This window comes from Periophthalmus magnuspinnatus, chromosome 13 (genome assembly GCF_009829125.3).
Source record: "Periophthalmus magnuspinnatus isolate fPerMag1 chromosome 13, fPerMag1.2.pri, whole genome shotgun sequence".
Lineage (NCBI taxonomy): Eukaryota > Metazoa > Chordata > Actinopteri > Gobiiformes > Gobiidae > Periophthalmus > Periophthalmus magnuspinnatus.
Window position 1 is genome coordinate 31576543 of NC_047138.1, and position 24894 is coordinate 31601436.

A 24894-nucleotide genomic window follows, 5' to 3' on the forward strand; every position below is an offset into this window, starting at 1 on the left:
GGGTCCCTGGCTGCCGGAATCATCCGCCCGTCCACTTCACCCGTGGGAGCGGGGTTCTTCTTTGTGGCTAAGAAGGACAAATCCCTGCGGCCTTGCATTGATTACCGGGGTCTGAACAATATAACTGTAAAGAATAAATACCCGCTTCCCTTACTGGACTCGGCATTTACGCCCCTCCACGGTGCGACCATCTTCTCAAAGTTGGATTTGCGGAATGCGTACCACCTGGTGCGCATCAGGGAGGGAGACGAATGGAAGACGGCCTTCAAGACACCCCTGGGACATTTCGAATACTTGGTTATGCCCTTCGGTCTCACCAACGCCCCTGCCGTATTCCAAGCCCTCATCAACGATGTGCTCCGTGATTTCCTTAACCGATTCGTCTTTGTTTACTTGGATGACATCTTGATTTTCTCGCGGTCCCCCCAGGAGCATCATCAGCACGTTCGCCAGGTTCTCCAGCGCCTCCTCGAGAATAAACTGTTCGTGAAAGCTGAGAAATGCGAGTTTCACGCAGAGGAGGTCAGCTTTTTGGGCTTCATTGTGGGGCGGGGCCAAGTAAGAGCTGACCCTGAAAAGATCCAGGCTGTCACTGAGTGGCCCGTTCCTACCAGCCGGAGACAGCTCCAGAGATTTATCGGCTTTGCCAATTTTTATAGACGTTTCATCCGGGATTTTAGTAGGGTTATCTCGCCCTTAACTAAACTCACCTCTCCTGCTTTGCCGTTTGCCTGGTCTCCTGAGGCGCAGACAGCCTTCGAGAAGCTTAAGAGACTATTTACCTCCGCTCCCATCCTGCACCAGCCCGACCCTTCACGGCAATTCATCGTGGAGGTCGACGCCTCCGACTCGGGAGTGGGGGCCGTGCTTTCGCAGAGGTTCGACCCCCACAACCGCCTCTGTCCCTGCGCCTTCTTTTCCCGGCGATTGTCCTCGGCCGAGGTCAATTATGACGTGGGGGATCGGGAGCTCCTTGCCGTAAAGCTGGCCTTGGAGGAGTGGCGCCACTGGCTCGAAGGGGCGGAGCAACCATTCATCGTCTGGACCGACCATAAAAACTTGGAGTACATCCAGTCCGCCAGGCGCCTCAATCCCCGTCAAGCTCGTTGGTCCCTCTTCTTCAGCCGCTTCAACTTTCTCCTCACCTACCGCCCCGGATCTCGGAACGTCAAACCCGATGCCCTCTCCCGCCAGTTCGCCCTGGAGGATAGCCCGGTCACCGCAGAAACAATTATTCCCTCCTCGTGTGTGGTGGCCGCGGTCCATTGGGATATCGAGGACACCGTCCGAGAGGCCCAGACCAACGACCCCGACCCAGGTAACGGCCCTCCAGGTAAACTGTTTGTTCCCGATTCTGTCCGGTCTCAGGTGCTCCAGTGGGTCCATGCCTCCCGTTTCGCCTGCCATCCTGGTGCCGGTCGCTCTCTCTCCCTCCTCAGGAGACGCTTCTGGTGGCCCACGATGGACACAGACACCCGGGCTTATGTCGCCGCCTGCCAGGTATGTGCTCGGGCCAAGGCCTCCCACTCACCCCCTTCTGGTCTCTTGCATCCTCTCCCAGTTCCTCGTCGCCCTTGGTCCCACATCGCCTTGGACTTCGTGACGGGCCTTCCCCCTTCCCAGGGGAACACGGTGGTTCTCACCATTGTGGACCGCTTCTCCAAGGCCGCCCATTTCGTTGCCCTGCCTAAGCTCCCCACAGCCAAAGAAACTGCCGACCAGCTGACCAGTCATGTCTTCCGACTCCACGGCATCCCGGTGGACATCGTGTCCGACAGAGGGACCCAATTCACCTCTCAGGTATGGCGGTCTTTCTGCGACGGTTTGGGGGCCACGGTTAGCCTCACGTCCGGGTTCCATCCACAATCTAATGGGCAGACGGAGCGGGCCAACCAAGACCTGGAGTCGGCCCTACGGTGCACAGCCTCCGCCAACCCCGCGACCTGGAGTACTCACCTGCCCTGGATAGAGTATGCTCACAACTCCCTCGTGAGTTCCGCCACTGGTATGTCCCCCTTCGAGGCATCGCTGGGATATCAACCCCCTCTCTTTCCCACGGAGGAGAGGGACCTCGCCGTCCCGTCTGTTCAGCGCCATCTCCAGCGCTGTCGCCGGATCTGGAAGAAGGCCAGGGCGGCCCTTCTTCGGGCTGGAGCGCGCACTAAGGCGACGGCCGATCGCCACCGTGTCCCGGCGCCCGTATACCAACCTGGCCAGATGGTTTGGCTCTCCGCCAAGACGGTCCCGCTGAAGACGGACTCCCGTAAGCTGTCCCCCCGATTCCTGGGACCGTTTAAGATCATGAGGATCATAAATCCATCGGCGGTGCGCCTCCAGTTACCCCCGTCTCTCCGGATTCATCCGACCTTTCACGTCTCCCAGGTTAAACCAGTCCGGACCAGCGACCTGTGCCCTCCGGCCGATCCCCCACCGCCCGCCCGAGTCATTGACGGCCACCCGGCGTTCACCGTCCGCCGCCTGATTGACGTTCGTCGCCGTGGTAGGGGCCTCCAGTACCTCGTCGATTGGGAGGGTTACGGTCCGGAGGAGCGATCCTGGGTGCCCAGGGCACGCATTCTGGACCCCGACATGGTGAGAGACTTCCACCGCGCTCATCCTGACAAGCCTGGGGGTCCACCAGGAGGTGGACCTTAGGGGGGGGGTACTGTCATGATGTCAGTTTCCCTGTCCTCCCGTGCTCTCTCCCCCTCCCCTACCTGTGTGTCTGGAGCTGGGTGGAGTGCCTGACTCCTCCCGTGCACACCTGGGGTGCATCAGCCTAATCACCACCACCTGCTGCTGAGTACAAGAAGGCTTGGCAGTCTACACTCGGTGCCAGACCGTCCGCGTGTAAAACGTGAATGTTTCTTGCTAAGCTTTGTTATATGGTACTTTCCGGCAAATGCTCATTTGGATTTATGCACCCTCCAGATTCCTGCCTCTACTCGCCCAGCTCCTGCCGCCACGTTCCAGTCCCGGTATCGCTTCCAGCTCGTCTTGTCTCCTGCTCGTCTCGTCTCCTGCTCGTCTCGTCTCCTGCTCGTCTCGTCTCCTGCTCGTCTCGTCTCCTGTCCGGTCCTGGTCTCTGGTTTGTCACCCGCCCCCCGCTCTGGTCTTCGTCTGATCCGCCTGCCCTGGTACCGCACCTGCTTCTATCCCCGTCCTGGTCCTGTCCTGCCCGCCTCTACCTGCACCGCACCCGCCTGACCCGTCTCCCGCTCCCCGGTTCCTGTACCTGCTCTTGTGACCTGTTTAAAGACTGCATTTTCACCGCTGTAAATAAACACTGTTAAAACTGCTCTGGTCTGCATCCTTTGGTCCTATCCGCACCGCTACGACAGAATCAAAACAAACCCCCAAATAGTCCCCTGCTCTATATTCTGACCCTTAACTGCAACAAAACTGTGATCACCAACAGACCTTGGATCAAAAATCATTTCTTTTGTTTTGTCAACATTTAAGACACGACTGTGTTCTTCACACCACTTTACTCTCATGTGGTAAACTTGTTGGTCCCGACCTCAACCATCACAGAAACCAAAGAGCTGATATACACTTCAGCAGCCGTGATCCTACAGACGCTTGGCTATAAGAGCAAACGTGGGAGAAACAACGCACCATGAAAACGACGGTTAGACTCTAAAATCAAGGCAGCACAGAGAGAAGTGAAAAAAGAAGGACCGGCAGATAACTGAAGCACTGGAAACTGCCAAACAATGACCACATCAACCTCCCTTAACAGAATCCAGTTACCATCACAGTGGCAGACATCCAGGAAAGAATCAGGTATAAAAAAATTGGACTGCACCAGGTCCTGACATGATCCACGCACAGAGCAGAAGAGCATGGGCAAAGACACCAGGGGAGCCCAACACCAGCTCCTGTCGACAGTCGCCTGAGACTGAAGAATAAGACCAACCTGTGCACTGCCTGGATTTATACAAAGACTCAACGCCACACACACGGATCACTGAGTGGAGCTGTACAACATCCACAGGACTCAAGAGTCTCCATCACAAACGCCAGGAGGTTGAGGAAAACCAGCCTTGAGGCCAATGACCACGTGCACAAATGACCATCAAATGTGGCATGAACCAAGGAGACGCCCTGTCCCACTGCTGTTCTGATCCAAGGAGACGCCCTGTCCCACTGCTGTTCTGATCCAAGGAGACGCCCTGTCCCACTGCTGTTCTGAACCCCCTCAGCCAAATCATCAACAACACTGGACATGGACACGACTCAGGAACAGGACGACCATCAGTCACCTCCTCTACATGGACAACATCAAACTGTACGGCAAGAATGAGACACCGACTCACTGATCCACACCACCAGGATCTACAGCACCAGGATCTACAGCACCAGGATCCACATCACCAGGATCTACACCACCAGGATCCACACCACCAGGATCCACACCACCAGGATCCACACCACGAGGATCCACACCACCAGGATCCACACCACGAGGATCTACAGCACCAGGATCTACAGGACAGACACTGGAATGTCAGGCTTGAGAAGAGAGGGAAGGTCGTCCACACAGAAGAGGCCTCACTCCCAGAAGGGACGACACTGAGACAGATACAAGGACCTTGGTGTCCCACAAGCAAATGGAACAAGAGGAAACAAGGAAACCAGCCACGGCCAAACGCCTCAGAGGAGTGAGGCTCCAGGGTCCTACAGTCGGTTCTAGTGGAATAGCACATTAGTATAATCTGTTTGAATGTTTGTTTTGTGACAGGCTCATTCTGGACGTCTGTGCCTAAAGCTCAAGAGCAGTGAGTTTGTAGACTTTCTGTTAAGTATTTTAGTTTAATATTAATCAAACTGGACGTACATTTTTTTACAAGGCAATGCCATTGACTACAAAGGCGACAGTGTTTGATGGTTTTATTTTACATTTTATCTGAAATATTTTTAATTATTGTAGTTAGTGGACTGTGACCACAGGCTGGAGTGAAAAGTTGAGTAGATTTGATTTATTTTTAGAGATGATAAAGGTTTGTGGCGTCGCATACTGCTGCACTGTTCAGACTCGCTGTAGATGCAGCACTAGAGGAAAAGGAAAAGGTTTCACGAGTCTAAAAAAGCTTCTGTTAAACACAAACCACAGGCCCAGAGACGCCATGTTGTTTTGTTTTACACTGTGTGATCGTAAATGTGCTGCGTGTATCGAGCTCTAAACAGCGTGGAACTGCAGAATCAGTCCATCACATTAATAATACATACATGGCCACATCTCTGGATTTTTATTTCAGTTGTGCTGTGCTTTGTGTGTGGCATTGTCTGCATGACTTTTTTGTGTTGTACTTGTACGTTTCAGTCAGGCCTGGCCTCAGTCACTAGTCCAACACCTGAAGGTAACTCATGTCAAGTCATTATGTCACCGACGGCAGCACAAACCTCACAGCCCAGATCTGGTCTCAACACTCGGGCCTAACACTTTACTGACAGTCGACATGTGTGTGGTGTTTTTATTTATTTTATTTATTTATTAGTTTATTTGAATAGGGACAATGCACATTAATCGACATTTCTGTAAATGCGCCAGTATTAGCTATACAGCTAGTTTCCAACTGCAGTCCCTATGGCAAGATGTAAAATGCCACCACACGTAAAATACAAGATTATAAAAAGTTAGTTTGGTAATTAGTAAAATGTTTTAAAAGTTAGTACAGGTAAGTAGGCAATTAGTAAAACACTGTGATACAGACAGACAAAATCTACAGACAACACAGAACAGATGAGGCTGGCAGGCAGCACATGGCAGCACAATTTCACATTTGATGATCACAGGCTTGATTCAGAAGTAACCATTTTTTCACCATGATTTTAAAAGTCCTGAGTGACTCCACACTTCTGATGTGAGGCGGGACAGTGTTCCAAAACTGGACCGCTCGAACTGAGAAAGCAGATTGGCTAAATGAGCTTTTTCTCAGAGGCACAACTAGATTGTTTGAGGCAGCAGCTCTGGTGTTTCTACCACTCTGTGTAAAAAATTTAGAGAGTGGAGGAGGAGCAAGGCCATGAAGAATTTTGAAGACCAAGTTAGCATCCTGAAATTTTACTAGATTGTCCCAATTTAAAAGTTTATGTTTGCTCAAGACTTTACAATGGTGATGGCGAAAAGGTTTCATATCCAGGACTTTGAGAGCCTGTTTATAGGCTGGAGTCAACAACAACACAACTACAGCACAGGGTTTGAGATGACAGGAGGAAGCAGCGGTTTGATAAGAAAGAGGAACTTCCTCTTCACTTTGTTTGTAAATGTTTTTTTTTTTTTTTTACATTTTCCAAAGTTTGTCCAACCATTGACTGGTCAGGGAAGTAATAAAGTTTAAATCAAAAACAGCAGAGAAGACAATTTTAAACATTATAGGGAGACGAGTTTACCTGAGCCTGAGTCCTGCTTCAGTCCTGGCACAGACCTGCCTTAGTCCTGGTTTTCTTCCTGGTTCTTCATCCTGATTCAGTTCTAGTTTAGTCTGGGTTCAGTCCTGTTTTTTGTCCAGATTAAAGGTCACTGTGGAACATTGAGTGAACAAAATGACCTCATGAATGATTGTAAAACAGTGACTTTATTTAAACAGGAAGAGTGAACAGTGGAGTTTCTTCACATTTGTAATTAGGGGGCGTGATCGGGAGGAACGTCCTCCCTGATCTGACCCTGAGTGGTATTTTGTTATTGGACGAACCCCATGTCCGAGCACAAGGTCCATCAGTGCACGTGGCACCAGGACACCATAGGTCAGAGGTCGATGATCGACTTTGTTGTCGTGTCATCTGATCTCCGGCCGCATGTCTTGGACACTCGGGTGAAGAGAGGGGCAGAGCTGTAGAGCACCACCTGGTGGTGAGTTGGATCAGTTGGAGGAGGAGGAAGGACAGACCTGACAGGCCCAAGTGCATCATGGGGGTCTGTGGGAACGTCTGGCGGAGTCAAGAGGGTCTGCAACTCACACCTCTGGGAGAACTTCTCCCTGATCCCGGGGGAGGCTGGGGACATGGACTCTGAGTGGGACATGTCCTCCACCTCTATTGCCGGTGTGGCTGATCGTAGTTGTGGTCATAAGGTCTGTGGTGCTTGTCGCTGCGGCAACCCCTGAACCCTTTGGTGGGCACCAGAAGTAAGTGATGCCGTCAGGCTGAAGGAGGAGTCCCACAGAGCCTTGTTGGCCCGTGGGAGTCCTGAGGCAGTTGATGAGTACCAGGGGGCCAAGTGTGCTGTGGCTCGGGCAGTCACAGAGGCAGAAACTCAGGGTTGGGAGGAGTTCGGGGAGGCCATGGAGGAGGACTATCAGACGGCCTCAAAGAGATTCTGTCAAACCGTCCGACGCCTCAGGAGGAGGAAGCAGTGCTTCATCAACACTGTTTACAGAGCGGGTGGAGAACTGCTGACCTCGACTGGGGATGTTGTCGGGCGGTGGAAGGACTTTGAGGAAGCAGAGACTGGGGACTCGGAGCCGGACTGATGAGAATCAGCTCCTCCAATTCCGGAGTCATGGTTCTCGACTGGAAAAAGGTGGCGCCGTCTCCGGGCAGGAGGTGAGTCTCAGTTATTCTGTGTATAAAAAGTTGAAAATAAGACCACTGCAGTCCTGTAAATGTGCTCCTGTGGCGCCCTCATGTGGAGCAACCTCCACCCACACCCAGAGAAGATGTTTTTGAATCAGAAGAACTTTTATTTATCCCCACAGGAAATTATTTTTGTTATATATGTGCAGCAGCAGAGGAAAATAAAAGTAAACATTTAAATGTCAGTAAAATGAAGAAAATAAGTACCTAAGTAAGTTATTCATTATTTGAACCTAAAGGACTAAAGTACAGTTCCTCATTAACATGTTTCCATCTTTATACAGTTTCACTACAGTGAGGATTGACAGAATATTGCAAAAGTGTACAGTGAGATTACTGTAATGAAATTACTGTTGCCATAGTAATTAACAATGAAAAAGATCATTTGAATGGAGAAAAGTGACGCCTCTAAACAGGAAGCAGAAACTCATGACTTCAGGACAGAAACGGAAGATGAAGGGGCCTATAAAAAGACACATAAAAACAGACCTGGTTCAGTTCTGGTTTAGTCCTGGTTCAGTCCTGGTTTAGTCCTGGTTCAGTCCTGGTTTAGTCCTGGTTCAGTCCTGGTTTAGTCCTGGTTCAGTTCTGGTTTAGTCCTGGTTCAGTCCTGGTTCAGTCCTGGTTTAGTCCTGGTTCAGTCCTGGTTTAGTCCTGGTTCAGTCCTGGTTCAGTCCTGATTTAGTCCTGGTCTAGTCCTGGTTTAGTCCTGGTTCAGTCCTGGTTCAGTCCTGGTTCAGTCCTGGTTTAGTCCTGGTCTAGTCCTGGTTTAGTCCTGGTCTATTCCTGGTTTAGTCCTGGTCTAGTCCTGGTTTAGTCCTGGTCTAGTCCTGGTTTAGTCCTGGTCTAGTCCTGGTTTAGTCCTGGTTCAGTCCTGGTTTAGTCCTGGTTCAGTCCTGGTTTAGTCCTGGTTCAGTCCTGGTTTAGTCCTGGTTTAGTCCTGGTCTAGTCCTGGTCTAGTCCTGGTTTAGACCTGGTTTAGTCCTGGTTTAGTCCTGGTTTAGTCCTGGTTTAGTCCTGGTTTAGTCCTGGTTTAGTCCTGATCTAGTCCTGGTTTAGTCCTGGTCTAGTCCTGGTTTAGTCCTGGTCTAGTCCTGGTTTAGTCCTGGTTCAGTCCTGGTTTAGTCCTGGTTCAGTCCTGGTTTAGTCCTGGTTTAGTCCTGGTCTAGTCCTGGTTTAGTCCTGGTCTAGTCCTGGTTTAGTCCTGGTTCAGTCCTGGTTTAGTCCTGGTTTAGTCCTGGTTTAGTCCTGGTCTAGTCCTGGTCTAGTCCTGGTTTAGTCCTGGTTTAGTCCTGGTTTAGTCCTGGTTTAGTCCTGGTCTAGTCCTGGTTTAGTCCTGGTCTAGTCCTGGTTTAGTCCTGGTCTAGTCCTGGTTTAGTCCTGGTTTAGTCCTGGTTTAGTCCTGGTTTAGTCCTGGTTTAGTCCTGGTTTAGTCCTGGTCTAGTCCTGGTTTAGACCTGGTTTAGTCCTGGTTTAGTCCTGGTTTAGTCCTGGTCTAGTCCTGGTTTAGTCCTGGTTTAGTCCTGGTCTAGTCCTGGTTTAGACCTGGTTTAGACCTGGTTTAGTCCTGGTTTAGTCCTGGTTTAGTCCTGGTCTAGTCCTGGTTTAGTCCTGGTTTAGTCCTGGTTTAGTCCTGGTTTAGTCCTGGTTCAGTCCTGGTTTAGTCCTGGTTTAGTCCTGGTTTAGTCCTGGTTTAGTCCTGGTTTAGTCCTGGTTTAGTCCTGGTCTAGTCCTGGTTTAGTCCTGGTTTAGTCCTGGTTTAGTCCTGGTTTAGTCCTGGTCTTACCTCAGGTCTTGATGTCATATGACGTCACAGTCTTTGTGTTTTCACTGTGGAATAAACTGGACTCGGCTCAGATTCTGAAACATTTGACACATTTCACTTTAGTCTCTGTATCTCATTATTATTTCCTGTTTGTACAAATTGTGGTTTTCAGTGGAAAATTCAAAATGCGTATTATTTTCCGCCCTCTCACCACAGGCTCTCAGGTCTGAGCAGCCTCTGACCGCACGCTATGAACTGCATGTCGTTCTCACGCATCAGTGACCACACTCAGGCCTGAACAAGAGCCAGAAGAAGTGCCAGAAAAAGAGCCAGAAAAAGAGCCAGAAGAAGAGCCAGAAAAAGAGCCAGAAAAAGAGCCAGAAAAAGAGCCAGAAAAAGAGCCAGAACAAGAGCCAGAAAAAGAGCCAGAACAAGAGCCAGAAAAAGAGCCAGAAAAAGAGCCAGAAGAAGAGCCAGAAAAAGAGCCAGAAAAAGAGCCAGAACAAGAGCCAGAAAAAGAGCCAGAAAAAGAGCCAGAAGAAGAGCCAGAAAAAGAGCCAGAAAAAGAGCCAGAAGAAGAGCCAGAAAAAGAGCCAGAACAAGAGCCAGAAAAAGAGCCAGAAAAAGAGCCAGAAGAAGAGCCAGAAAAAGAGCCTGAAGAAGAGCCAGAAAAAGAGTCTGAAGAAGAGCCAGAAAAAGAGCCAGAAAAAGAGCCAGAACAAGAGCCAGAAAAAGAGCCAGAAAAAGAGCCAGAAGAAGAGCCAGAAAAAGAGCCTGAAAAAGAGCCAGAACAAGAGCCTGAAAAAGAGCCAGAAAACGAGCCAGAAAACGAGCCAGAAAAAGAGCCTGATGCCCGCTCACACTCTCACTCAGTAATAATAGTGTTTTTCATTTAGCCACAGCTGCCCTGGGGCAGATGTGGCTGCCACTCTCACACTGCCACACAGGACTAGGACCTGAAACCTTCTGGTTTTAGGGAGTAAGAATGTCAAAAGTATCAAAAATCAGATCAGACAAATCGATACTAAAACTAGTATCGAAAGTAGATCCTCATTTTTCAGGTTTTGATACTAAAAAGTCCCATTGACAGAAATGAGTCTGTCCTGAATCTGTTTATACTGATGTGTCTGTTTCACATGTATAAGACACATGGACCAGTGTGAACTACTGCACACTGAGGATTACACACATAACACACACATAACACACACATAACACACACATGTGGCACACATGTAACACACACATAACACACACGTAACACACACATAACACACATAACACACACGTAACACACATAACGACTGTTAGTAGTGAATGTGTGTGTGTAAATGATTGGTATACACATAAATGGGGCTGTTTAAATGTTTTTTCCTACATAATATATATATATATATTTTTTTTTTTTTCCTATACATTATTCCACTGCAGCCACTTTCTCCAGATAAACTCAGACAAAGACTGAAGTCATCATCTTTGACCCACAGAAACATAGAGAAAGTGTCAGCGTCACCTCCAGTCTCTCTCTCTAAAACCTTCAACTCAGGAGAGAAATCTAGAGGTAAAAATGGACTCAGACTTGAACTTTAACAGCCACATCAAATCAGTAACATCTGCAGCTTTTTATCATCTAAAAACACGTCAAAAATCAAAGGTAAACTGTCAAAACCAGACTCAGACTTATCCTGCATTTGTGTCCAATAGATAAGACGACTGTAACGTCCTGATCACTGGACTCTCCAAACGAGCCACAGAACAGAACATCCAGAACATCCAGAACATCCAGAACATCCAGAACATCCAGAACATCCAGAACATCCAGAACATCCAGAACATCCAGAACACTGCTGCTCGGGTCAGGACTAGAACCAGGAAGTACTTCACACATGTGTCCTGTGCTCAGGACTAAACCAGGACTAAACCAGGGCTAAACCAGGACTAAACCAGGACTGAACCAGGACTAAACCAGGACTGAACCAGGACTAAACCAGGACTAAACGAGGACTAAACCAGGACTAAACCAGGACTAAACCAGGACTAAACCAGGACTGAACCAGGACTAAACCAGGACTGAACCAGGACTAAACCAGGACTGAACCAGGTCTAAACCAGGACTAAACCAGGACTGAACCAGGACTAAACCAGGACTAAACCAGGACTGAACCAGGTCTAAACCAGGACTGAACCAGGTCTAAACCAGGACTAAACGAGGACTAAACCAGGACTAAACCAGGACTAAACCAGGTCTAAACCTGGTGAGTCAGTGTTTGAGTTTTGTTCAGTTTAATCTCTCTCTTTTCCTGTAGATGTGACTCAGGCCTCGACTCTGACGATGTTTAAATCCAGACTCAAAATGGTTGTGTTTAGTTGTGCTTACGACTGAAGGGGTTTTATTCTTTATTTCTTTTATGATGATTATTTATGTTTTGATTTGTTGTGATTTTAATGTCTTTATTTTTCTGTAAAACACTTTGAATGATGCTTAAATAAGCCACATTAAAATATTTTAAATTTGTTACTTTTCTTAAGTGCTTTTGTTGCTACTGTTTGGGCTTTACAGTGTTGGGAAGAAAACTTTGAAAATGTATTTATTTTCAATAATTATTATTAATTTGAAGCATTTTAAAGCACATAAGGCGACAGTGAAACTTACCCACTGAGAGAAGTCTCCAGAGCTGTTCTGATCCAGCTCTTGTGTTTCTGAGTCAAAAGGCGACGCCTCGTACGTCACTGTGTCTGTTTCATCTGTAACAAGAACAACAGACGTATAATATGACCAAAAAATACCAGATCCAAACGAGGTTTATGTTAAATATTATCTTATGTGGTACAAAGTGTGAAAACTTTGAGACCAATTAAAATAATATTAATATAAAATGAAGCACATTTTGACTTTGAGCCTGGACTTGGTGTCATTATACTGAATATATTTGATCACATTTACAAAAGTCTGCACTGTTTTTTACACAAAGACATTTTTTAATGCTTGATTTTTCCAAACCGTCTGGGGGGCATCATCTTTCTTTTATTTTGTGATCTCAGAACACTCTAGTACTATGACACTGTTTCCTTGATGTAGGAAACGTACAACAGTGTGAAATATTGATATGAAATTCTATGCACATTTTACTCTGGACACAGGCAAACTGTGAGGTGTTTTGCCCAGTGGCACAGTGACAGTACTAAAGGGATATAGCCTAGAGGAGAAGGTTAAATATCTTTTTTTATGTGTTTTATTTTAAATGATCAAACACACAGTGATGTCCGGTCACGTACCTTGTCTGCTCTGCAGACAGCAGAAGATGACCACGGCAAGACCTGCTGCTCCCACAGTCAGACTGAATATGATGGAGAAGAGAAATGAGCTGCCTGGACAAAAAGGACAGTGAGATGTGTGTGACTTCCTGATTAGTTTTTTGCTTGTTTGTTTGTTTTGACGGTCTCCATTGCTGTTTCTTGTCTCATTTATAGATACAACCTTGATGTCTGTTCCATTTCCTGATCCAGTCAATAAATGGGGTATCTCCACAGTTACGTCGCAAAAATATCTACCTTTGTGATCTTCAGTGATGTTTGTAATAGTTAGAAAGGAACAAGATACATCGCTCAGCTTCTCATTTTTAACTTGATTATTTGCCTTCCAGATAACTCTTGTGCTTTCATGCTTGACTGTCCAGCAGCAGGAGATGTTTGCTGTGCCTCCTTCTTCAACTGTGACATCTCCACTTTGGATCACAACCAACTGTGAAGAAACACCTATGGACAGAAACAAACAAATTAAAGGGGAACTATGTAAGTTTTTAGGTGGAGAGTCTGAAACATCCTGGGTAAGGGACACTAAACATGCATTTGACCCATCCCCAGGTCTTGAGTTGGTCTTGGTCAGGATTACTTCACCTGGAGGATTTGACCTACTGGGAATGTTCTGGGTCGATGTGGGAAAACAGGGAGAACATGCATCATCAAAAAAGGGAAAAGGTTATTGTCAAATATAAAGATGATGTTTGGCGTATTCAAAAATAACAAACTAGAAAAAAAAGACACAAAACTAGAGCAAAGAGACAAAGGAAGTAGTGAAACTGTAAACAATGACAAGTACACGGTCAAGTTAGCGCCCGGTACTTCACAGGTAATGGCACATTCATTTGTCAAAATACTGTTAACTGTCAAATCAATTTAACATCATCATATTTTTATAAGTTTATCAAATGTATTTTACAGAGTCACACACCACGACCACTTTAAATATGTGTCATTTCAACTTGAATCTTTCTTAAAAAAAACCCCATACATATATGTGAAAATACACACGTTGGCTTTTACCATTATTCAGTATTTTTGACACAACATACTTTCATTTCCGTTGCATAGTTCCACAGTGTCATTTATTTGATCGTTCACTCACTCAAAGACGACAGCGCGCACAGGGAGGCGAGTTGCAGGCTGCTGAGGAGAAGCTCCATGTTTCTGCTCTGTGTGTCTCTGTTGTCTCTTGTCACGGCTTCATTCTCCAAACCACCGCACCAACACAGGCCAGCGCTGAAATGAACTGTTCTGATGAGACGCGTGAAACCGCAAAAGTCTTTTCCTTCCTGTTAAGTGCTCAAGGAGATTGTTCTCATGGTAAAAGTTTGTAAAAGTATATTGTCAAATGATTGTGACATTTTCTGAAGACAACACTCGGTTTGGAGGGGTCGTTGTGTGGTACGATTAGATTAGATTAGATTAGATTAGATTAGATTAGCCTTTATTGTCTCCCTTGGGAGAAATTTGTCTTGGGACAAGGGAACTCATGTCACATAGAGACAGACACACACAGGACACAACACACAGCACACACACAGTCCACACATCCATTAATACAGTTCATAAGAAAAACAACCATTCAACTTTTGATAATACTGCACATTCCCTGGGGCCTAAAAGTGTAAAGGTGAGTATTGCACATTCCCTGGGTGCATATAATATTGCACAGTCCCTGATGGCCTTACAGTACAGCATTATTTCTTAATTATTTTATATCATACCCCCCCCCCCCCTATAAAGAAGAAAAAATTCCGTGCCCTCCCCCTGCGATTATTATTAAATAAGTAAATTATTATTTATTTTTTTATTTTATCCTTATTTGAACTATACATATTGTTGGAACAACTGACTGAACCATTTGATACTGAAAAAAATAAAATATAATGAAATTTAATTAAATATCAAATAAAATATAAAATAAAATAAACATCAAATGAATAAATGTAAATAAAATAAATAAATATCAAAATAATACATTAAAATTAAATAATTATCAAATTAAAACAGGTCATTTCTCTCTTGTAGCCCCTCATGACGCTCAGAGCTGCTGCTTTAAGTCACATTCACAAAGTGGATGATTGTTTCATATTTGACGTTTACGCTGAAAAACTCCAGCGTCTCAGACTGAGGTGGAATGAGGCGTCTTATTTGTCTTCACACTGTCCACTGTCCACAGCAGACACCGGTCTGTCCTCGTGTCCCCCCGGAGTCACGGTGAAGCCCAGTGCTCCATACTCTTCATCAGACTCCTCCTCCTCTTATTTTTCATGTGACTTTACCTCCGTCTCTCTCCGTCTTTCTTTTCATTCCTGTTAAATGTTTTCCATAGTGTCTCTTTAGCAAAAGTGTCTCTGTTCACTCTGTCCTGCTCTTTGCTGCGTACAGTACTACAGTACTACAGTACTACAGTATCTACAGTACTACAGTACTACAGTACTACAGTACTACAGTATCTACAGTACTACAGTACTACAGTATCTACAGTACTACAGTACTACAGTATCTACAGTACTACAGTATCTACAGTACTACAGTACTACAGTACTACAGTGTTATACACGGAGGGGGCGCGCCCCACTATTTGAGACCCACTACAGTAGAGCTTTATTTCTTCAAGTTCAGTGAGGAAACTGAAAGGGGAATAAATGAGTACTTAAACCTGTTTCTGCTGGTTGGACCCTGGACCTTCTTCCTGAGGCCTTAACTCAAACTGGTTGTGTCGGGTCATTACATATTTGACTCCCCAGTTTCATGAGTGTGTCTTGAAAGATCTGAAGAGGACAGGGGGCCATGCCAATTATTTTACCCGTCCTTTTAGTCAAGCTTAGGGTTTGAGCTTTCAGTTTGACAGATGCCAAACCAGATAGACGTCCCATAACGAACAATAGACTCAACACATGCTCGATAAAAAAGAAGCATTACATCTTTGCCCACTCTGTACACCCTCGATCTTCTTAAAAAGTACAGGCGCTGACTGATTCGTGAGCAAACTAAACTGTACGTGCTTGCTCCAGTTAAGCTGCGAATCAAAACAAACCCCCAAATAGTCCCCTGCTCTATATTCTGACCCTTAACTGCAACAAAACTGTGATCACCAACAGACCTTGGATCAAAAATCATTTCTTTTGTTTTGTCAACATTTAAGACACGACTGTGTTCTTCACACCACTTTACTCTCATGTGGTAAACTTGTTGGTCCCGACCTCAACCATCACAGAAACCAAAGAGCTGATATACACTTCAGCAGCCGTGATCCTACAGACGCTTGGCTATAAGAGCAAACGTGGGAGAAACAACGCACCATGAAAACGACGGTTAGACTCTAAAATCAAGGCAGCACAGAGAGAAGTGAAAAAAGAAGGACCGGCAGATAACTGAAGCACTGGAAACTGCCAAACAATGACCACATCAACCTCCCTTAACAGAATCCAGTTACCATCACAGTGGCAGACATCCAGGAAAGAATCAGGTATAAAAAAATTGGACTGCACCAGGTCCTGACATGATCCACGCACAGAGCAGAAGAGCATGGGCAAAGACACCAGGGGAGCCCAACACCAGCTCCTGTCGACAGTCGCCTGAGACTGAAGAATAAGACCAACCTGTGCACTGCCTGGATTTATACAAAGACTCAACGCCACACACACGGATCACTGAGTGGAGCTGTACAACATCCACAGGACTCAAGAGTCTCCATCACAAACGCCAGGAGGTTGAGGAAAACCAGCCTTGAGGCCAATGACCACGTGCACAAATGACCATCAAATGTGGCATGAACCAAGGAGACGCCCTGTCCCACTGCTGTTCTGATCCAAGGAGACGCCCTGTCCCACTGCTGTTCTGATCCAAGGAGACGCCCTGTCCCACTGCTGTTCTGAACCCCCTCAGCCAAATCATCAACAACACTGGACATGGACACGACTCAGGAACAGGACGACCATCAGTCACCTCCTCTACATGGACAACATCAAACTGTACGGCAAGAATGAGACACCGACTCACTGATCCACACCACCAGGATCTACAGCACCAGGATCTACAGCACCAGGATCCACATCACCAGGATCTACACCACCAGGATCCACACCACCAGGATCCACACCACCAGGATCCACACCACGAGGATCCACACCACCAGGATCCACACCACGAGGATCTACAGCACCAGGATCTACAGGACAGACACTGGAATGTCAGGCTTGAGAAGAGAGGGAAGGTCGTCCACACAGAAGAGGCCTCACTCCCAGAAGGGACGACACTGAGACAGATACAAGGACCTTGGTGTCCCACAAGCAAATGGAACAAGAGGAAACAAGGAAACCAGCCACGGCCAAACGCCTCAGAGGAGTGAGGCTCCAGGGTCCTACAGTCGGTTCTAGTGGAATAGCACATTAGTATAATCTGTTTGAATGTTTGTTTTGTGACAGGCTCATTCTGGACGTCTGTGCCTAAAGCTCAAGAGCAGTGAGTTTGTAGACTTTCTGTTAAGTATTTTAGTTTAATATTAATCAAACTGGACGTACATTTTTTTACAAGGCAATGCCATTGACTACAAAGGCGACAGTGTTTGATGGTTTTATTTTACATTTTATCTGAAATATTTTTAATTATTGTAGTTAGTGGACTGTGACCACAGGCTGGAGTGAAAAGTTGAGTAGATTTGATTTATTTTTAGAGATGATAAAGGTTTGTGGCGTCGCATACTGCTGCACTGTTCAGACTCGCTGTAGATGCAGCACTAGAGGAAAAGGAAAAGGTTTCACGAGTCTAAAAAAGCTTCTGTTAAACACAAACCACAGGCCCAGAGACGCCATGTTGTTTTGTTTTACACTGTGTGATCGTAAATGTGCTGCGTGTATCGAGCTCTAAACAGCGTGGAACTGCAGAATCAGTCCATCACATTAATAATACATACATGGCCACATCTCTGGATTTTTATTTCAGTTGTGCTGTGCTTTGTGTGTGGCATTGTCTGCATGACTTTTTTGTGTTGTACTTGTACGTTTCAGTCAGGCCTGGCCTCAGTCACTAGTCCAACACCTGAAGGTAACTCATGTCAAGTCATTATGTCACCGACGGCAGCACAAACCTCACAGCCCAGATCTGGTCTCAACACTCGGGCCTAACACTTTACTGACAGTCGACATGTGTGTGGTGTTTTTATTTATTTTATTTATTTATTAGTTTATTTGAATAGGGACAATGCACATTAATCGACATTTCTGTAAATGCGCCAGTATTAGCTATACAGCTAGTTTCCAACTGCAGTCCCTATGGCAAGATGTAAAATGCCACCACACGTAAAATACAAGATTATAAAAAGTTAGTTTGGTAATTAGTAAAATGTTTTAAAAGTTAGTACAGGTAAGTAGGCAATTAGTAAAACACTGTGATACAGACAGACAAAATCTACAGACAACACAGAACAGATGAGGCTGGCAGGCAGCACATGGCAGCACAATTTCACATTTGATGATCACAGGCTTGATTCAGAAGTAACCATTTTTTCACCATGATTTTAAAAGTCCTGAGTGACTCCACACTTCTGATGTGAGGCGGGACAGTGTTCCAAAACTGGACCGCTCGAACTGAGAAAGCAGATTGGCTAAATGAGCTTTTTCTCAGAGGCACAACTAGATTGTTTGAGGCAGCAGCTCTGGTGTTTCTACCACTCTGTGTAAAAAATTTAGAGAGTGGAGGAGGAGCAAGGCCATGAAGAATTTTGAAGACCAAGTTAGCATCCTGAAATTTTACTAGATTGTCCCAATTTAAAAGTTTATGTTTGCTCAAGACTTTACAATGGTGATGGCGAAAAGGTTTCATATCCAGGACTTTGAGAGCCTGTTTATAGGCTGGAGTCAACAACAACACAACTACAGCACAGGGTTTGAGATGACAGGAGGAAGCAGCGGTTTGATAAGAAAGAGGAACTTCCTCTTCACTTTGTTTGTAAATGTTTTTTTTTTTTTTTACATTTTCCAAAGTTTGTCCAACCATTGACTGGTCAGGGAAGTAATAAAGTTTAAATCAAAAACAGCAGAGAAGACAATTTTAAACATTATAGGGAGACGAGTTTACCTGAGCCTGAGTCCTGCTTCAGTCCTGGCACAGACCTGCCTTAGTCCTGGTTTTCTTCCTGGTTCTTCATCCTGATTCAGTTCTAGTTTAGTCTGGGTTCAGTCCTGTTTTTTGTCCAGATTAAAGGTCACTGTGGAACATTGAGTGAACAAAATGACCTCATGAATGATTGTAAAACAGTGACTTTATTTAAACAGGAAGAGTGAACAGTGGAGTTTCTTCACATTTGTAATTAGGGGGCGTGATCGGGAGGAACGTCCTCCCTGATCTGATCCTGAGTGGTGTTTTGTTATTGGACGAACACCATGTTCAAGCACAAGGTCCATCAGTGCACGTGGCACCAGGACACCATAGGTCAGAGGTCGATGATCGACTTTGTTGTTGTGTCATCTGATCTCCGGCCGCATGTCTTGGACACTCGGGTGAAGAGAGGGGCAGAGCTGTAGAGCACCACCTGGTGGTGAGTTGGATCAGTTGGAGGAGGAGGAAGGACAGACCTGACAGGCCCAAGTGCATCATGGGGGTCTGTGGGAACGTCTGGCGGAGTCAAGAGGGTCTGCAACTCACACCTCTGGGAGAACTTCTCCCTGATCCCGGGGGAGGCTGGGGACATGGACTCTGAGTGGGACATGTCCTCCACCTCTATTGCCGGTGTGGCTGATCGTAGTTGTGGTCATAAGGTCTGTGGTGCTTGTCGCTGCGGCAACCCCTGAACCCTTTGGTGGGCACCAGAAGTAAGTGATGCCGTCAGGCTGAAGGAGGAGTCCCACAGAGCCTTGTTGGCCCGTGGGACTCCTGAGGCAGTTGATGAGTACCAGGGGGCCAAGTGTGCTGTGGCTCGGGCAGTCACAGAGGCAGAAACTCAGGGTTGGGAGGAGTTCGGGGAGGTCATGGAGGAGGACTATCGGACGGCCTCAAAGAGATTCTGTCAAACCGTCCGACGCCTCAGGAGGGGGAAGCAGTGCTTCACCAACACTGTTTACAGAGCGGGTGGAGAACTGCTGACCTCGACTGGGGATGTTGTCGGGCGGTGGAAGGACTTTGAGGAAGCAGAGACTGGGGACTCGGAGCCGGACTGATGAGAATCAGCTCCTCCAATTCCGGAGTCATGGTTCTCGACTGGAAAAAGGTGGCGCCGTCTCCGGGCAGGAGGTGAGTCTCAGTTATTCTGTGTATAAAAAGTTGAAAATAAGACCACTGCAGTCCTGTAAATGTGCTCCTGTGGCGCCCTCATGTGGAGCAACCTCCACCCACACCCAGAGAAGATGTTTTTGAATCAGAAGAACTTTTATTTATCCCCACAGGAAATTATTTTTGTTATATATGTGCAGCAGCAGAGGAAAATAAAAGTAAACATTTAAATGTCAGTAAAATGAAGAAAATAAGTACCTAAGTAAGTTATTCATTATTTGAACCTAAAGGACTAAAGTACAGTTCCTCATTAACATGTTTCCATCTTTATACAGTTTCACTACAGTGAGGATTGACAGAATATTGCAAAAGTGTACAGTGAGATTACTGTAATGAAATTACTGTTGCCATAGTAATTAACAATGAAAAAGATCATTTGAATGGAGAAAAGTGACGCCTCTAAACAGGAAGCAGAAACTCATGACTTCAGGACAGAAACGGAAGATGAAGGGGCCTATAAAAAGACACATAAAAACAGACCTGGTTCAGTTCTGGTTTAGTCCTGGTTCAGTCCTGGTTTAGTCCTGGTTCAGTCCTGGTTTAGTCCTGGTTCAGTCCTGGTTTAGTCCTGGTTCAGTTCTGGTTTAGTCCTGGTTCAGTCCTGGTTCAGTCCTGGTTTAGTCCTGGTTCAGTCCTGGTTTAGTCCTGGTTCAGTCCTGGTTCAGTCCTGATTTAGTCCTGGTCTAGTCCTGGTTTAGTCCTGGTTCAGTCCTGGTTCAGTCCTGGTTCAGTCCTGGTTTAGTCCTGGTCTAGTCCTGGTTTAGTCCTGGTCTATTCCTGGTTTAGTCCTGGTCTAGTCCTGGTTTAGTCCTGGTCTAGTCCTGGTTTAGTCCTGGTCTAGTCCTGGTTTAGTCCTGGTTCAGTCCTGGTTTAGTCCTGGTCTAGTCCTGGTTTAGTCCTGGTCTAGTCCTGGTTTAGTCCTGGTTTAGTCCTGGTTTAGTCCTGGTCTAGTCCTGGTTCAGTCCTGGTTCAGTCTTGGTTCAGTCCTGGTCTAGTCCTGGTTTAGACCTGGTTTAGTCCTGGTTTAGTCCTGGTCTTACCTCAGGTCTTGATGTCATATGACGTCACAGTCTTTGTGTTTTCACTGTGGAATAAACTGGACTCGGCTCAGATTCTGAAACATTTGACACATTTCACTTTAGTCTCTGTATCTCATTATTATTTCCTGTTTGTACAAATTGTGGTTTTCAGTGGAAAATTCAAAATGCGTATTATTTTCCGCCCTCTCACCACAGGCTCTCAGGTCTGAGCAGCCTCTGACCGCACGCTATGAACTGCATGTCGTTCTCACGCATCAGTGACCACACTCAGGCCTGAACAAGAGCCAGAAGAAGAGCCAGAAAAAGAGCCAGAAAAAGAGCCAGAAGAAGAGCCAGAAAAAGAGCCAGAAAAAGAGCCAGAACAAGAGCCAGAAAAAGAGCCAGAAAAAGAGCCAGAAGAAGAGCCAGAAAAAGAGCCTGAAGAAGAGCCAGAAAAAGAGTCTGAACAAGAGCCTGAAGAAGAGCCAGAAAAAGAGTCTGAAGAAGAGCCAGAAAAAGAGCCAGAAAAAGAGCCAGAACAAGAGCCAGAAAAAGAGCCAGAAAAAGAGCCAGAAGAAGAGCCAGAAAAAGAGCCTGAAAAAGAGCCAGAACAAGAGCCTGAAAAAGAGCCAGAAAACGAGCCAGAAAAAGAGTCTGAAAAAGAGCCTGATGCCCGCTCACACTCTCACTCAGTAATAATAGTGTTTTTCATTTAGCCACAGCTGCCCTGGGGCAGATGTGGCTGCCACTCTCACACTGCCACACAGGACTAGGACCTGAAACCTTCTGGTTTTAGGGAGTAAGAATGTCAAAAGTATCAAAAATCAGATCAGACAAATCGATACTAAAATTAGTATCGAAACTAGATCCTCATTTATCAGGTTTTGATACTAAAAAAGTCCCATTGACAGAAATGAGTCTGTCCTGAATCTGTTTATACTGATGTGTCTGTTTCACATGTATAAGACACATGGACCAGTGTGAACTACTGCACACTGAGGATTACACACATGTAACACACATGTAACACACACATAACACACACATAACACACACATAACACACACATAACACACATAACACACACATAACACACACATAACACACATAACACACACATAACACACACATAACACACACATAACACACACGTAACACACACATAACACACACATAACACACACATAACACACATGTAACACACACATAACACACACGTAACACACACATAACACACATAACACACACATAACACACACATAACACACACGTAACACACACATAACACACACATAACACACACATAACACACATGTAACACACACATAACACACACATAACACACACGTAACACACACATAACACACACATAACACACACGTAACACACACATAACACACACGTAACACACACATAACACACACATAACACACACGTAACACACACATAACACACACATAACACACATGTAACACACACATAACACACACATAACACACACATAACACACACATAACACACACGTAACACACACATAACACACACATAACACACATGTAACACACACGTAACACACACGTAACACACACATAACACACACATAACACACACATGTAACACACATTTAACACACACATAACACACACATAACACACACACGTAACACACACATAACACACACATAACACACACATAACACACATGTAACACACACATAACACACATGTAACACACATATGCCATTTAATGTGTAAATTCACAGCAAATTGTCTGAAGAAAGTGTGTTTTTATTATCATCTTGGTATCAGTATTGAGTTTAGAGTCTAATCCTGTATCAAAATCAAGTTTGAAATGAAATTTAATGAAATTTAGGGTGTCTCCTCTACCTGTGAGCCACTCAACAGTTAGTTACAGCAGTGTACCTTGGACTCTTCTCAGTGGTCTCCTGCCATCGTGTGACACATGGAGCTCGCTGTATGTGACCTCCTCTGGGCGGCCATTTTGTTCTTCTGGGGGATAAAAACATGATTAGTGATCGTCATTGTGATGCCCGATTTGGCACCATTATCCTCAAAGTTATCCCCCTCTCTGAACCTCCACCTTAACGTGGTGGAGGGGTTTGAGCACCCGCATGATCCTGGGAGCTCTGTTGTCGGGGGCTTCATGCCCCTGGCAGGGTCACCCATGGCAAACAGGTCCTGGGGGACGGGTCAGACTAAGAGCGATTCAGAAGCACCACATGAGGAGTAATACAACAACCCAGTGCAGAGCTATCTGGGCGGCAGTCGAAGCCTGGGGCCTCGACGCCCGGATCTTCGGCCATGGAGACTGGCTCTGGGGGCATGGAATGTCACCTCGATGGGGGGAAGGAGCCTGAGTTTGTGCGGGAGGTTGAGCGTTAGCGGCTAGATATAGTCGGCCTCACCTCCACGCACAGCTCGGGCTCTGGAACCCAACTCCTTGAGAGGGGCTGGACTCTCCATTTCTCTAGCGTTGCCTGCAGGGAGCGGCGTTGAGCTGGTGTGGGCTCATTACCCCACAGCTCAGCCGTCACATGTTGGAGTTCACCCCGGTGAACGAGAGGGTTGCATCCCTGCGCCTTCGGGTCGGGGACAGGTCTCTCACTGTTGTGTCACTGCAGTGCAGAATACCTTCTTGGAGTCCCTAGGAGGGGTACTAGACAGTGCACCAACCGGGGACTCTCGGCTGGCCTGGGAACGCCTTGGGGTCCCACCAGAGAAGCTGGAGGATGAGTTCAGGGTGAGGGAAGTCTAGGAGTTCCTGCTTAGACTGCTGCGCCCGTGACCCCGTGCCCCGAATAAGCGGAAGAAAATGGATGGATGTAAACGTATCCTCAGAGTAAGAGCATTAATACAAACATTTAAATGAAGAATTTCACTTAAGATCAGATCAGATGAGGTCAGACCTGTTCTTCGTCTGCTCCGAAGAACCAGAAGAACCAGGAGAACCAGGACCAGACACAGGACCACCCCGAGAGCTGATGCCAGGATGAGCCACAGCCAGAGGGGCAGAGAGGGCAGTGAGGGCAGTGAGGGCAGAGAGGGCAGTGGGGCTGGGGTGGAGGTGTCCGGAGCTGCAGATACAGCAGAGGGCAGAGGAGAGCAGGCTGTGGAGATGTTCGGCTGCAGTCGCTCTGAAACAAAACACAGCATCAGATCTTCACCTCGAGTCTGGCATTTTGGTTTTAGGATCTGGGGATTACGGGTGAGTGCATCTAAAAGTCAAATCAAATGTTCCTTCACAGACAAATGAGCCAGTCCCTGTATTAAAGTCTAGAACATGTTTGTCCCATGATGTTTATGTCTTCATCTGCTCTCCTCTGTCACATGTACAAGAGGAGGTTAAGTGTCTCTAGATGTTCACCACAACCAAACAAGTTCAGAAATGTCAACTGAAATGTATTACCTGTTAGCTCAGATGTCACTTTTATGCTAATTATGACCTAAAATAAAACATCTAAAGGTTTAAACAGTCAACTCTTAAAACGAGGCTTTGACATAAATGTGGTGTGGGTTGGTACTGACGCCCTTTGGATTATTTATAATTTACTATTTTTGTGGAGTAATGCTAACAGCTAAAATACAGGGACTGGCTCTGGTGTTCCATTACCTTCCCAGACTAGACGAGTTGATATGATTTAAAGCATCGAACGCTGCATCTACTAATGACATGTTTGTGATTTAAAGTGCTTATGACAAGTTTTCATGTTTTTCTAATTCTCTCTGTGCACAACTGAACCCGGCTAGTTCCAATCAGAGGCACAGTCGACCATTTCCACTGTAACGTAATGTGCAGTGTGTCAGTGCTAATGCTAATGCTAACATTTGGTTTGGTGGATAGAACCTGTGCTAAATATTTATCATAGATTTACATCAGTTTGTGAAATAAAAAATTTGAAATGTACAAAAATCCAGGATGTAGCATTGAGTTCTAAAG

General features: G+C 46.1%; 1 protein-coding gene across 1 annotated transcript; it reads right to left on the minus strand.

Annotated features, from left to right (window-relative positions):
* Nucleotides 1-4383: 4383 nt before the first annotated feature.
* LOC129456720 (uncharacterized) lies at nucleotides 4384-13865 on the minus strand. The gene is made up of 4 exons (XM_055225832.1): nucleotides 13749-13865; nucleotides 12620-13099; nucleotides 11997-12088; nucleotides 4384-4473 (listed from the first exon to the last, which is right to left on the minus strand). The coding sequence occupies exons 1-4, from the start codon at nucleotides 13804-13806 to the stop codon at nucleotides 4384-4386; spliced, it is 720 nt and encodes a 239-aa protein (XP_055081807.1). The 5' UTR covers nucleotides 13807-13865.
* Nucleotides 13866-24894: the final 11029 nt, after the last annotated feature.

Bases quoted from the DNA above. Each gene is read 5' to 3' on its own strand.
- LOC129456720 (XM_055225832.1), bottom strand. From the start codon at position 13,806: ATGGAGCTTCTCCTCAGCAGCCTGCAACTCGCCTCCCTGTGCGCGCTG. The intron at 13,100-13,748 runs GTGAGTGAACGA...TTCTGTCCATAG, and splicing joins GTGCGCGCTGTCGTCTTTGA to GTGTTTCTTCACAGTTGGTT. The intron at 4,474-11,996 runs GTAAGTTTCACT...CTGGTGCTGTAG, and splicing joins CTGGAGACTTCTCTCAGTGG to ATCCTCGTGGTGTGGATCCT.